Here is a 15,291-nt window from a genome sequence, read left to right on the forward strand (position 1 = left end):
TTTTAAGTTTTAATTCAAAATCTTAATTCCATTTCCATCAACCAAATATAAAATTTGAGAATCAATTTATTCCTTCATTTCTAAACTCATAAACCAAATGTCACATGAGATTCGTGCAATAAGGAGAACGGCATTAGATAAGTCTCTCTCTCATGTTTGCCGATCTTCTGGACACGTGTCGACCCCTTAAGACTAAATTCTTTGTGCTGTTGTACAAAGGCCTGATAACAATTAAAGCCCATGGGCCGAGTCTATTAAATAGCGAGTACGGGCCATTATCCGGCGTTAACGAGCAGTCCTCCCGCCTCCGCGTCGCTTTCTTCCTCGCTTCTAATAAAGTCAACAACTACGACGCGAACCAGTCTGCTTCCTCTTCCTCTTCTCGCAGAGGGGAGGGCGAAGAAGGTATTGTCCGCATGGAAGGGGAGAGACCGTCGCCGCCTCCTCCACCGCAGCTCCACGGAGTCATCATCATCTCTCTCCCTCCTCCCGATGATCCCTCCAAGGGCAAGACAATCACCGCCTTCACCTTCTCCGACGACTCCCCTCCACCGCCTCCTCTGCCGGTGCCCTCCGTGGAGGTACGACACTCCCGCGCTCGACATGGGCGCCGATACTTCCTCTCCCGTAGAAGGGTCGCCGTCTTCGCCCTGGGCGCCGCGTTTCTCCTCGTCTCCCTCTGGATCTGCCTCTTCTCCGAATCGCCTCTGCAGATGGTCAATGGGACCCAGGAGGAGAACGATACGGAGGAGAAGCGATCTTTCTTGTTCCAGCTCTACCCCAAGTCGGGCCGTCGATCCCTACGGGAGCTCGGGGATGTGAAGCTGGGATCATTTGGGGCTCGCCACTTTGTAGGATCGTGGAAGATGAGATCGAGTAGGAGAACGGAGACGACTGATTCCTCTGCGATTTTTCCCATCGGAGGCAATCTTTTCCCGGACGGGTATGCATGCGCGATTCTTGTATTGATGCAAATTCGTCTTTGAATATGCCCTTTTCAGTTACTACAAGTCAAACTAGGTCTCAGTGCAAAATTTTCTGTAACCGAGTCTCAAAAGAGTTACCTGATATGCTGCTAGGATTGTGCTATGTGATCTCTTAGTGTCACTGTGTGACTTCACCTATTATTCTACTTGTGATAGAAATAACTATGCAAAATGTTCTTACAAGACTAACAACATAAGTAATGAAAAAGCATGAACAACAAAGTATATAAGACTCCAATTACATAAACAAAAAACAAAATAAAAGAACTAAAGAGTCTGGACTCAAAAATGTGTGATGTGCCCTCGAACCAGTCTTGTGGCTAAAAATCAAATCTCATCTATCAAAATCCTAGATGGCTCCTTTCTATGGCTCCGGAAAGGCAAGAGATGGTCATCTATAAGGAAAACATAGCAGACAATAAGCATGAATAAGATGCGCATATATAAAGATAAAATATAACTAGAAAATAATAAAATAGACCCACATTACTGCTGTTTATATTATGTACGGCTATTGTAATACAACTCAACATCAAATTGCTAACTGGTAATTAAAATCAAAAGAAGGTAGTGTACAACCATGGGTGTTATTGCTGTACTCTTCCATCGATACCATGTGTCAACTTCGATACGAATTTACCTAATCATTTATTTGTTAAACTATGAGAATATGTTTTAGATTTAGATTTTTGGTGAACATGCAGGTATTCATATTTTTTTTCCCACATTTTTATTAATTTGTTAATGAATTCAAAAGATCAAACCATAGTGATGATAAAAATCATTTAAATCTTTAGTTAAACTGTCTTTTGATTATTTATTCATATTATTTCCAATGTACTTACTGGTTCAGTCTATAAATTATTTGTTAAACCAAGAGAATATGGTTGAAACTCTTGGATTTCTTTGAATACGTAGGTTCTCATATTATTTTTCTCTGAACCTGGGCCATCTTATTCTCTTTGCAGACAATACTATACAACTATTTTTGTTGGGAGTTCACCTAGACCTTACTTCCTTGATGTGGATACTGGGAGTGACTTAACATGGATCCAGTGTGATGCTCCATGTACTAGCTGTGCGAAGGTACAAATTCAGTATCTCTAAGTTTAATTTCTACGCAAGATTGTATTCAATTATGATTGCTGGTTCCCAAAATCACAATCCATTTATATGCATGATCACAAATGTTTTAGCTATTCTGAAAATTCTTGAACTATCCTGAAAATGAAAGAGTTTACAAATAAGCTCTATTTTATGTAAATTTGAAAGTTTAGTACCTTCATTAATCTGGCAAATACATCTTTACAGGGACCCCATCCCCTATACAAGCCCAATAGAGGAAACATTGTTCTTCCCAGCAATTCTTTTTGTATGGAAGTACAACGTAATCAGAATTATCATTACTGTGACTCCTGTGAACAATGTGATTATGAGATAGAATATGCAGATCATAGTTCCTCCATGGGTGTCCTTGCAAGAGATGATATGCACATTATTGATGCAAATGGTGAAAAGGCAAAATTCAGTTTCACTTTTGGGTATGACTTTTTCATTGTTATAATTTGTTGTCAGGTCTTTTCAACTTATAAAATTGGTTTTGTTACATCTGTATTGTAGGTGTGCTTATGATCAACAAGGCCAACTTTTAGCCTCTCCTGCAAAAACAGATGGGATTCTTGGACTTAGCAGTTCGAAAGTAAGTTTACCTTCTCAATTGGAAAGTCAAGGTATCATTAGCAATGTCATAGGTCATTGCATAAAACGAGAAGCCAAAGGTGGGGGATACATGTTCTTAGGAGACGACTATGTTCCTCAATGGGGCGTGACTTGGGTTCCCAGACAAAGTGGCCTCACGTAAGGATCACTTTTGCACATGTTTTTAAAGAATATAATTATCAGCCTTTTCATACTCACATATATTTAGTAGTTCATAGCTTATACATATTTTTTCCGCGAATATTAGTAACAAAGTTAACATCTCTTTGGGGAAAACTTTGCCATCCTACTTTGTCAGTATGTGGAGCTTTTTAAGGTGAAGCTTTGTTATGGTTGTTTGAATATAAATTGGTTGTATTTTGCTTTCTATTAACCATTGAATCATAGATTAATAATTCAAATTCCCTCAAGTTTTCATCACCTCAAGATTTTTTTTCCTTTTCTTTTTATGCTTCTAAAGATTCTGTGAGAAAAATACTCTTGTGATTTTCGTGCCTGAAGGCTCTGAAGTGCATGCCATTTTCGATCCAGAATTGTGACAATGTTGGCAATTGTGGGATGATGGATGATAATAAAATGTTTCTTAAATGCATTGGCTAGATCAAGGTATTTAAATTTGGAGGGTTGAACTGTGATAGAGGCCGAAACCTAGGTATGAAGCTGAAATTATTCTATACACTTCTCCCAACTAATTTACCCACAAAGAACATAAAAGACTGCATTCATACAGGCTTTTGCACTTTTATATATGATGCCTTCTTTTCTTGCTTTCAGATCTTTCATGCACATGAAAATTCTTACATGGTGATCCATTCAAATCAATTATTTGGTAATGCATGTTGACTTTGTTTTGCTTCGGTTTATTCCAGAAATTTCTATATTTCTAAAGCTTCAAAAATTAATTATGGAGGCAAGCAAATTTCGGGGCAGAAAGGAAATGCAGTCCCAGTAATTTTTGATACTGGAAGCTCGTACACTTACTTTCCTGATGAAGCATATGGGAAGCTAACCGCTTATGTAAGTCATGAAAAAAATGAAATTCCGGATTACATTTCTTCAGTATCATCAATATTTACCATGTGAATTTCACAAACACGCAGCTCCAGTCCATGTCCAATAACTTCATCCAAGATGTCTCTGATCTTACAATGCCAATCTGTTTGCGTGCCGACTTTCCTATCAGGTGAAATCTTATTAACTATCTTAACCATTTTCTCACAATGCTTTTGAGTGTACTATGTTTCTGATTTCCTACATTTTGTAAAATGTCCTTGCAAATTCATATCTGGAAATTTTCATCATGTTTCATAAACTAAAACTCCTGAGCACCGAGTGTCTAATAAGGTTCATCATATTTACAGGTCTTTTAAAGATGTGAAGCAATTCTTTGAACCATTAACCCTGCAATTCGAAAAGAAATGGTGGACCATGTCAAAATCATTCACTATTCAACCTGAAGGATACCTAGTAATCAGCGTATGTCTCTTCACATCTTCTTTTGGGAATTTGACAAACATATTACAAGGAGTTTGCTAGCTATCAGAAACTTCAACCTCTATTCGGAACATGGTCAGAGGAAGCCAAAGTAGAATTTGGATGAGTTAGATTCAGGTCAAGTGGGTTTGTCTAAACTGAGTCTGGTTTGGTTGAATTGGATGAGGATGTTCAATTTGTCAGTTTTACTTGAATTGACTGGTTCGGTTGAATTCAAGATTTAACATACTGCGTTGGGCGAAACCTACTGTTCCACCCGACACTAGAACTGCGGTCGGCATAGGCACTGTGGGCCATCGTGGGGTCGACTATGGCGACCCCCACGTGGTTGCGGAAGCGCCATGACTCCCGCGGGATTGCGGCAGAGATGCGCACACCCATTGGAGCACGACAACCCCAGTGGGTCGCGCTCAAGCATGCAGCGACCTGTGGAGGCGGGGATGCCCGAGGTTTTAATTAAAACATAAGAAACCTAAAAAAAATCCTAAGTTAATATTTTAATCACTGCTAACTATAAATGAGATGATTTGAGCAGAGTTAATCAAGTTTTAATAGATTTATCTTATTAATTTAACATATATATATATATATATATATATATATATATATAATTTTAAAAATATATAATAACATTTGCATTTATATTTATTTATAATAAAAAAGTGTTAAAAAATCGTAGTTTTTTTAAAATTTCTTTTTATTTTTTTAAATATTCAAAATTATTTTTATTTTTTTAAAATATTTAAAATAATTTTTTATTTTTAATTAATGTAATTTATATTTAAAAAATATCGAAACCATATCGGTACGACACGATAAGGTACCGAAATCATATCATTCTGATTCGTGATTGAAACCCTAAACCTCGGCACGACTTAAGATTTTAAATCATGGTTGAATTGTTTCAGGGAAGAAAAGTTTGGATGAGATGATGGAGTGAGGCGGAAGTGGAATTTGGGGTGACTCGATTAGTATTTCTTTTGAAATGAGTTTAGTATCATTACTGCTTGAAGATGATCCAAAGTGAAATCAAATGTTGTATTTCTTTTGCCATTCCAGTTTTCTCCCTTCCAACTTAGAGAGAGAAACTCTCCCTTCTCTCTTGGTTTTTCCTTGAGACAAGGTGGTTGGAAGTTGATTAGGAGACTTGCGAGCGCTCTCGCAGGGCATCCCTCCCCTCACCGACAATGAGGGATGTGGGAAGGGTGCGACATCGCCTCTCTTTGGGGCGATGTTGTTGGTTTTTGTGGTATTTGGTGGCCAATCCGTGGTTATGGAGAAGGAAGGTGGCTGCTCAATGTTCGAAGATCGCAATACCGTCATTTACTTTCTAGGCTGGGATATTCCATGAGTTTCCAAGAGGTGGTATTTTCTTCTTGTTGGTTAGGAGGAAGACAGTGGGTACAAAGGTGGAAGGTGTGCCAGATTTGGTAGGGGTTTAACAATAGGGCTGCACAAGGAAGTTTTTTTGTGGCCGGTTGGAATCCAATCGGTCCAACATCTTTTACATTTATTCCTTGCACTGAAATGACAAGGAAAAAACTGGCTAGCACTACAAACAGATCTCGAAATCAATTAGCATCACCCAGTGGTCCCCAAAACGCTGATGTGGAGCAGGAATTTTCGAATATGCCTCAAGCTGATCTTGCGGTAATAATGGGGCAGCAGGCGGATTTGGCGAATCAGGGGACATGTCAGCCTCCGCGTGGAACAAATCTTGATCTAAATCATCAACCTCTTCCTCACGAAGGAGTCTCACCCCCGAGAGAGAGGGGAGGAGTGCCTAGGGTTGTAAATGAGCTGAGCTAGTCCGAACAGTAAGAGGCTCGAGCTCGGTTCGTTATCCCTAAGCTCGAGCTCGGCTCAAGTTCGATTCGAGCTTTAGTTTTTAAGCTCTAGTTCGGCTTATAATAAAATTAAATAGCTCGAGTTCGACTCGAGCTTGGCTTGAAAAAAGTTGTTTTAAAAATTAAACGAGCTTAGTTCGAGCTCATTTAAGATAATTAGCTATAATAATTAATAATATATTGTTGAAATAAAGAGATTTTTAAATCATATATATTTCAGGAGAAATACATTCGTTTATATAACCACACAACCCTAAGCATCAACTTATTTACAAAAGATAAAAAGACTTATCTACCCTTGTTTCTTACAACACTCCCCCTCAAGTTGAACATATATATCAAACATGTTTAACTTGCTAAGAGAAGAGTCGAACACAGCTTGGGGTATAGCTTTTGTAAACATATCCGCAAGTTGGTCCTCAGACTTAACATAAGGCAGACATAGCTCTCCAGAATCAAGTCTCTCCCGAATAAAGTGACGATCAATCTCAATGTGTTTAGTCCGGTCATGCTGTACTGGATTATTTGCAATATTGATTGTTGCCTTGTTGTCGCAATACAGCTTGAGAGGTAATTCAACCTTTAATCCTATATCTGTCAACAGAAAACTCAACCACAACATCTCTGCAAGACCATGTGCCATGGCTCGATATTCTGCTTCAGCACTGGACCGTGCACAAACATTTTGTTTCTTACTCCAAGTTACCAAGTTTCCTCCCAAAAAAGTGCAATAGCCAGAAGTGGACCTTCTATCATCTCGAGAACCAGCCCAGTCTGCATCAGAATAGCATTCCACCTTCAGATCACCACCTCCTTTAAACAGCAAGCCTTTTCCAGGACATGATTTCAAGTACCTTAAAATCCTGTCAATGGCCTTCATGTGGATAGTCTTAGGAGCATGCATGTACTGACTTACTACACTAACAGCATAGGTGATGTCAGGCCTAGTCATAGATAAATAGAGTAATTTTCCAACCAGCCTTTGATACGTTCCCTTTTCTAGACTTGTAAGATCTTCCCCACTAGAACTAGTAAGATCATGATTTACTTCTATAGGAGTAGACGCTGGCCGAGAACCCAGCTTCCCTGTCTCCTTGAGTAAATCCAACACATATTTTCTCTGACACACATAGATCCCTTTTTTTGATCGAGCAACTTCAATGCCCAGGAAGTACTTCAATGATCCAAGATCTTTAATTTCAAATTCTGATGTTAACTTGGACTTAAGAGTCTGGATTTCTACCTCATCATCACCTGTAACTATCATATCATCAACATAAACCAAAAGAATGGTAGTGCTGTCCCCTTTCCTTTTTATAAAGAGTGTATGATCAGCATTCCCTTGTTTAAAGCCAAACAATATCATGACTTTGCAAAACCTATCAAACCATGCTCTGGGAGATTGTTTAAGCTCATACAAAGCTTTTCTTAGCTTGCAAACCTTTCCTTTTGTTTCAATTCCAGGAGGTGGCAACATGTATACTTCTTCACAAAGGTCACCATTCAAGAAGGCGTTTTTGACATTTAACTGAAATAGAGGCCAATCATATTGAGCAGCAAGAGAAAGAATTACCCTGACAGAGTTCAGCTTTGCAACTGGTGCGAAAGTTTCCAAGTAATCTACCCCATATGTTTGGGTGAATCCCTTGGCAACAAGTCTGGCTTTATATCTAATCACTTCACCCTCTGAGTTATACTTGTTAGCATAGACCCATTTAGAACCAACCAAGTTCTTCCCCTTCGGGGGATCAACTAATTCCCAAGTACCATTTCTGTTAAGAGCCTCCATTTCGTCGTTCATTGCTTCCTGCCACCTTGAATCCCTTACAGCCTCATAATAGGAAGAAGGTATAGCATGATTTGATAACTGTGAAACAAATACATGATATGAAGGAGACAAACGAGAATATGAAACGTAGTTGGAGATAGGATGTTGAGTACATGACCTGACACCTTTTCTAACAGCAACCGGAAGTTTCAGCTCATTCATATTTAGAGGTGCGGTTGACTCAACTGATGAGGATAACTGCTTCACAGGATCAGGAGCCAGAGCATCCGATTCAACTAGCCGATCAATAGTGTTGATACAGTCTGACCTGGATGTTGTTTTGATGTTGACACTGATTTAAGTTTGAATCAGATATTAAATTAACTCAGATTAATTACTAATCAAGGTTGACTTGGTTAACCTGATTGACCTGATTGGGAAAAGTCCAAGCGAGGAGCTTGCGGAAAGTCCTGGTGAGTGAAGCCAGCGGTGGGAAAGTCTTAACTGGATGTTAGGCAGTTGGAAAGTCCCGTGAGTGAAGCCGGGCAGGGAAAGTCCTAACTGGATGTTAGGCTTGGAAAGTCCCGTGAGTGAAGCGCATTGGAAAGTCCCGTGAGTGAAACCAGTAATCGGAAGTCAGTGTGGAAGCTTGGCGTATGGTCGAGAGGGTTTTGAGAGCGCTCTGACCGTCAGGTGAGGGCGAAGCTTGGAAGCTTGACCGAGACTCATACTGGATCGGTCGCACCGATCCAAAGGTAAGACGCTGATCGGTCAGACCGATCCATTGTCTGATCGTCCGCAGATCGATCGCAACACTCGAAGACATCGAGTATATCGATCGGTCCGGGACCGATCGATAACACTCGATACATCGAGTGATACCGTCGGTCCGGGACCGACCGATGATCCTCGCAGGCTGGTGGATATCGATCGGCTTACGGACCGATCAGCTGAGTCTGATCGGCCGGGCCGTGGCGATTCGCGTGAAGGGTGGATCGGTCTTGGGACCGATCGAGCAGCACCGATCGGTCACCGCACCGATCGTGACGATAAATAGAGCGTGGATCGGTCTCGACCGATCCATGATGACTTGTTTTGCACGCGCTTTCTTATTGTTTCGATTCGCAATTGCTTTTACCTATTTCGTTTCTAACCATCTACTGAAGCTTTCTCGAGTTACAGGTTCGATTACTTGATGTTGGGTGAATTCAAATTAAGGATCATTAGTAGAGGCGATCTAAAAGCTTTTATGTGTCTTGTGTCTCTGCGGACACAACCAGACGGCCCTTGGTCGAATCACTGACCAGCCGATAGGTTCAAGCTCGAGGTACCACGGTGGAAGCGAGCATGCCAGGTGGAGCCGAGACAATCGACAAGGAAGAAGCGTGATTGGCACGGCGTGGACATTCAGGATTCACGCAGTTCGCGAGATCCGCATGAGCGTAGAGGCATGAAGGTGGAGAGGAGGGCTCGTGATAATGCTTTTGTGCTTTTGCCGTGAAAAACAACATGGAGAAAAACTGGAAGATTGAGCAGAGGTGTTGTCACCGATGTGGTGTGAGCTTCGATCATTTCACTGAGCCACCACCAAGTCTTGTGCTTAATTTCATACTTGTTAAAGACTTTGTGGAGAGGTTACTCCACCGAGAAGGAGAATCCTTTAGCCGGATAGCTTCCGGGTGTGATCCGAAAGATCAAGAGGATTCATCCACCTTACGGACACGCCGAGGAGGAGTTATCCCCGAACCTCGTAAATCTCTGAGTTAGTGTGTTGTGCTTTCTTGTTTTAGTTTTATTTCTGTGCTAACAAAGTTCTTGAAGAAATTTGTGTTTAGTGTTTTCAAAGAGGCTATTCACCCCTCTAGCCATCTAAGGTCCCAACAAGTGATAGAGCCTGGTGCTCTTCATCCGGACTAACATTTCAAGGAGCAACAAGATGGCCATGAAGGAAGGATTCAGCACCAACAGACCACCGTTCTGCGATGGAGCAGATTTCCAGTATTGGAAGAATCGCATGGAGTATTACCTCAAGACTGATATCTCCATGTGGTTCTCGGTCAAGGAGGGATTCTCACCTCCAAAGGACGAAGAAGGTAAGGAACTTGACTCATCGAGATGGTCAACCGAGCAAACTCGCAAGGGACAAGCCGATGCCAAGGCGGTTGTCACTTTGCAATGTGGGATAGCCAAGGATCAACTTGTCAAGGTTGGTCCTTTCGCAAGTGCGAAGGACCCATGGAACAAACTCAACGAGCGCCAAGAGGGAACTGGAGATTCTCGGATTGCCAGGAGGGACCTATTCATGAATCAGCTCCAAAATCTAACCATGAAGGACAATGAAACGGTGAGTGAACTTCATGGGAGATTCAAGGAGATCATCAACGGTCTCACTCCGTGGATGAACGGGTAGAAAACCGTGACCTAGTAAGGTACGCTCTTAAATCTTTTCCTAGGAATGCCTTGTGGTCATCCATGGTAGATGCCTACAAGGTATCCAAGGATCTTTCCATTGTTAAACTAGATGAATTTTTCTGTGAGATGGAACTTCATGAGCTTGCTAACAAAGGTCAAAAAGAGAAGGGTATTGCTTTATTTGCAGGACCAAAGAGCAAGGATGGAAGAAGGAAGAAGGAAAAGAAGAAAGAAAAGGAGATTTCCTCATCCACCTCTTCTTCCGAATCCGATGATGAAAGTGGATCATCATCAAGCGAGATGGCGAACTTCGTAAGGAGGATTATGAGAAGAGGCCGAAGATACAAAGGAAAAGGTAAAACTAATGATCAAAATTTTGATAAATCTAATGTTACATGTTATGAGTGTAGCAAGAAAGGACACATTCGGAGCGAGTGTCCGAAACTAAAGAGGAAGGAGGAACGAGCCAAAAGGAAGGAGGAAAGAGCCAAGAAGAAGAAGGCCCTCAAGGCCACTTGGGATGAGTCCTCATCAAGCTCATCGGAGGAAGAAGAGAAGATGGAAAAGAGCACTCGGCAATTGGCACTCATGGCAAGGGAAGAGTCAGAATCCGAGAGTGATGACTCAAGCACTTCAACCACGGCTTCATCATCTTCGGATGATGAAGAGGTAACCTCTTCTCATATAGAAAAGTGTTATAAAACTATCACTCACTTATCTACATTGCTTAAAAAGTCAAAAACAGAAAATAAATTGTTGAAAGAAGAAGTAAAAACCTTAAGGACCCTTAGGGAAGATGAGGTCGATGACCTACATCTAGAAGTCCTTGAGGATGAGAACAAGGCCTTAAAGGGTGAGGTTGAGAAACTCAAGAAAATGCTTGAGAAATTCTCAACTAGCTCTAAGACTCTAGACATGATTCTAAATGCCCAAAGGGCGTTTACAACAAAGCCGGGTTAGGTATCAACCCAAGGAGTCGAGTTTCATTTCTCTAATGTCTAGAACTCAAAATAGTAGATCACATGTTTCTAGAGTTCATGGAACTAGGAAAGGTATGACCAAGGCATGGGTTCCTAGGTCTTTCGTTGTAGAAGCATTAGGTCCCAAGATTTGGGTACCTAAAACCTCTATTTTTCGTGTATTGTAGGCATTGGTCGAGGGGGAGCATCTATCAACTTGGTTTGTTGATAGTGGATGCTCCAAGCACATGACTGGGAACAAATCACTGTTTACTACCATTCAAAATAAAAGTAGAGGTAATGTGTCTTTTGGTAATAATGGTAGCCTTAAGGTTGTAGGAATTGGAGACATTCATATATCCGAATGTCTTCATATCAAGAATGTCCTTCTAGTCAAGGGGATGACTTTTAATCTCCTAAGTGTCAGTCAATTGTGTGATACGGGTTACACAATTGAATTTCATTCAAGTCAATGTTTGGTTAAACACATTGACACACTTGACACGGTACTAGTAGGCACAAGGGTTGACAATATTTATCAAGTATCATTTAAAAGTGCTACTAATGCTTTGATTAAGTGTTTCATGTCGAAAGAAGAAGAGTCTTGGTTATGGCATAGAAGATTGGCACATGTAAACATGAAGAACATCTGGAAGTTGGCCAACCAAGGATTAGTGCGAGGCTTACCAAGCATCAAGTTCCACAAGACCAAACTATGTGATGCATGTCAAAAGGGTAAGCAAACAAAAGCTGTCCATAAAGGTAAAAGCAATGTAAGTACATCTACTGCTTTAGATTTATTGCACATGGACCTATTTGATTGCAGTAGTGTAATATCATTGAATGGAAGTAGATATTGTTTGGTAATCGTTGATGATTTTACTAGATACACATGGACTTTCTTCTTGAAACATAAGGACCAAACTATAGATATTTTTATTTCCTTTTGTAGAAGAACTGAAAATGAAAAATCGACAACAATTAAAACCATTAGAAGTGATCATGGTGGGGAATTTCAAAATCATAGGTTTCGAGAGTTTTGTCAAGAAAAGGGATATAGTCATGAGTTCTCTACTCCAAGGACCCCACAGCAAAATGGGGTTGTGGAGAGAAAGAACCGAGTCCTACAAGAGTCTGCACGAAGCATGCTCAATGAGTACTCACTACCGAGCTACTTATGGGCTGAAGCTGTGAATACAACTTGCTATGTGCAAAATCGAGTTTTAATACATAGGTTTTAGGAAAGACTCCCATGAACTTTGGTTTGGGAAACCGCCTACAATTGAACATCTTAGGGTGTTTGGTTAAAGTGTTTATCTTAAACACCAAGGACCATCTTGGGAAGTTCACGGCTACGATCAAGGATACCGGTCGGTACTCTCTACCAAAGGAAAGCCTATCGAGTCTCTGATGAGGACTAAATTGATCAAGAGTCCTCGACGTAGATTTGAAGAAACCTATATCAAATGATCAATCAAGGGATGTAGGAGAAATTCAATTCAACTTAGAAATCTAAGTTGAATGATCAAAACATCGAAGAGTCAAGTCGACCAAGATGATGAGCAAAGGCAAGAAAGGGCTCAATCGATCTCTTGCCTGTGCCGAGTGAGACCACTCATGAGGCACCGCCAACTCAAGGCAATCTAGGATAGTCTCTAGTCATCCACAAGACCAGATTGTGGAGACATCCAACAAGGGTTAGGACTAGATCATTCTTCAAATGAGTCGAATGAGGTTGCTTGATCTCGAAATCGAACCTAAACTAGTTGATGAGGCATCATGATCCCGATGGGTCATAGCTACGCAAGATGAGTTAGGTCAATTTGAAAGAAGCCAAGTGTGGGACTTGGTTCCTACCTAAGAAGACCACCATTATTGGAACTAAATGGGTCTTCAAAATAAGTTAAACCAAAAGGGAGAGGTAGTAAGAAACAAGGCAAGACTAGTATCCAAGGGCTATAGTCAAGTCGAATGCCTCGATTATGATGAGACCTATGCTCTGGTAGCACGATCGAGTCCATTCGAATGCTAGCCTTTGCGCACATAGAGGTTTCAAGCTCTATCAAATGGACGTTAAATCGGCCTTCTTAAATGGTTTCATTAAAGAAGAAGTCTACGTTGAACAACCACCGGGGTTTGTGAATACCGAAGCTCCAAACCACGTGTTCAAGCTCAAGAAAGCTCTTTATAAGCTAAAACAAGCACCTCGAGCTTGGTACGAAAGGTTGTCGACTTATCTATTAGAAAAGGGTTTTGTAAGGGGTCAAATAGACCCAACACTGTTTCTTCGTCGAGATGGTGAAAATATTTTTGTAGCCCAGTATGTCGATGACATAATTTGTGGCTCAAATAACAAGGGCTATTTAAATGAATTTATCACTCACATGGAAAGTGAGTTTGAAATGAGTCTTGTGGGAGAATTGACATTCTTCCTTGGACTAGAAATCAAACAAACTAGAGATGACATTTATGTCCATCAAGCAAAATACATTCAAGAGATGCTTAAGAAATTCAAAATGAGTGATTCTAAGGAAGTATCCACTCCTATGGTGACGAGCACTCGTCTTGACAATGATGAGAGTGGAAAATCAGTTGATCTAACGCAATATAGAAGCATGATCGGTAGTCTTCTATATCTCACAGCTAGTCGACCGGACATACTCTTTGCTGTGGGCATGTGCGCTAGGTATCAAGTCTGTGCCAAGGAATCTCACTTAATTGCAGTTAAGAGAATTCTGAGATACCTTAAAGGCACAATTAGAGTAGGTCTTTGGTACCTTCGTACTGAATCATTTGACTTGATAGGTTATACCGACTCCGATTATGCTGGGTGCAAATTGGATCGGAAAAGTACGAGTGGAGGTTGCCAATTTTTAGGTTCATGTTTAGTTAGTTGGTCAAGTCGGAAGCAACATTGTGTTGCTCTCTCCACGACCGAGGCTGAATATATTGCCATGGGAGAGAGTGTATCACAGTTGTTGTGGATGATACACACCCTAGAGGATTATGGACTCTCTTATAAGGGTGTACAAGTGCTATGCGACAACATTAGCACAATCAACCTAACTAAAAATCCAGTCCATCATTCGAGGACCAAACACATTGAAGTGCGTCATCACTTCATAAGAGATCACGTAGCTAGGGGAGACATTGTGCTCACATATGTTGAGTCAAAGTCAAACCTAGCCGATATCTTCACAAAACCCCTTCCGGAGAATGAATTTAGTCATTTAAGGAGGGAGTTGGGAATGTGTTTGGCTCCTTAGGTCATTAGAACTTCACCATGATCAATAAGGACTATTAAAATGACAAGAGTAATTGGGAAACTGATTTGGGCAATTTGGGGACATCTCACACAAACGATAAGGTTTAACAAATTGTTTTTGTTTGCTAGAAATGGGGTGAGATGCTAGGAACAACCAATTTATTCAAAATGTACTATGCATCCCTTGAATAAGTAGGTTGAAGAGACATAAATTGAGTATGGGGAAGGTCATTACATAATTCATGTGTATTTGACTCCTAGATCTTACTCATATATTCCAACCAAGGAATCTTGGTTGGACTTTTGTCTAGAAATTATCTAATCATGATTGATGTGTTGATTGATACTTTGGATTGGTATCTTTAATGATAAGATGAGTTGATAATGTAAGAATAGTAATTTAGGATATATTTTGACAAATTTGAAACTAAACATGACAGGGTTGGATATTTCAGGTTTTGAAACTCTGAAATGTCTGAAACTAACTTGTAACTTAATAAAAAAAAACCTAGAATGTTAGGACTTTCAGAGCTTGCAATTAGGAAATGTTCTTGTTCATAGATGTTTAAGTTCTGTGTTCTGAATTTGAGAAGTTCTGAATTTTCAGAATTCTCGAGAGAAACGACTGCGAAATCAGTTGCTCGAATTCAGATATCAGAAATCTGAATTATCAGACACTGATCGGTCTCACGACCGATCAGGAGACTCTCTGATCGGTCCACAGTCCGATCAGGGGTCCTCCAGATATCTTCGTGCTTTCTGTTGGCTCACTGATCGGTCCAGGGACCGATCAGGAGGTTCTGGCACGCGACAATCACAAATGTTCGGTCCAGGGACCGAT

At 40.7% G+C, this 15,291-nt stretch overlaps 1 protein-coding gene across 1 annotated transcript in view; it reads left to right on the plus strand.

The window, feature by feature from the left end:
* Positions 1–357: 357 nt before the first annotated feature.
* LOC121996470 (aspartyl protease APCB1-like) overlaps positions 358–15,291 on the plus strand; it is a 28,785-nt gene continuing 13,851 nt past the window's right edge. Inside the window, exons 1-7 of the mRNA XM_042550458.1 lie at positions 358–943; positions 1,955–2,072; positions 2,298–2,527; positions 2,607–2,843; positions 3,575–3,722; positions 3,806–3,888; positions 4,067–4,181. Of these exons, the coding sequence (XP_042406392.1) occupies positions 417–943; positions 1,955–2,072; positions 2,298–2,527; positions 2,607–2,843; positions 3,575–3,722; positions 3,806–3,888; positions 4,067–4,181 (1,458 nt within the window). The 5' untranslated portion in view covers positions 358–416. The remainder of the gene's footprint in view (positions 944–1,954; positions 2,073–2,297; positions 2,528–2,606; positions 2,844–3,574; positions 3,723–3,805; positions 3,889–4,066; positions 4,182–15,291) is intronic.

The sequence above is a fragment of the Zingiber officinale genome, chromosome 6A (genome assembly GCF_018446385.1).
Source record: "Zingiber officinale cultivar Zhangliang chromosome 6A, Zo_v1.1, whole genome shotgun sequence".
NCBI classification, from domain to species: Eukaryota; Viridiplantae; Streptophyta; class Magnoliopsida; order Zingiberales; family Zingiberaceae; genus Zingiber; species Zingiber officinale.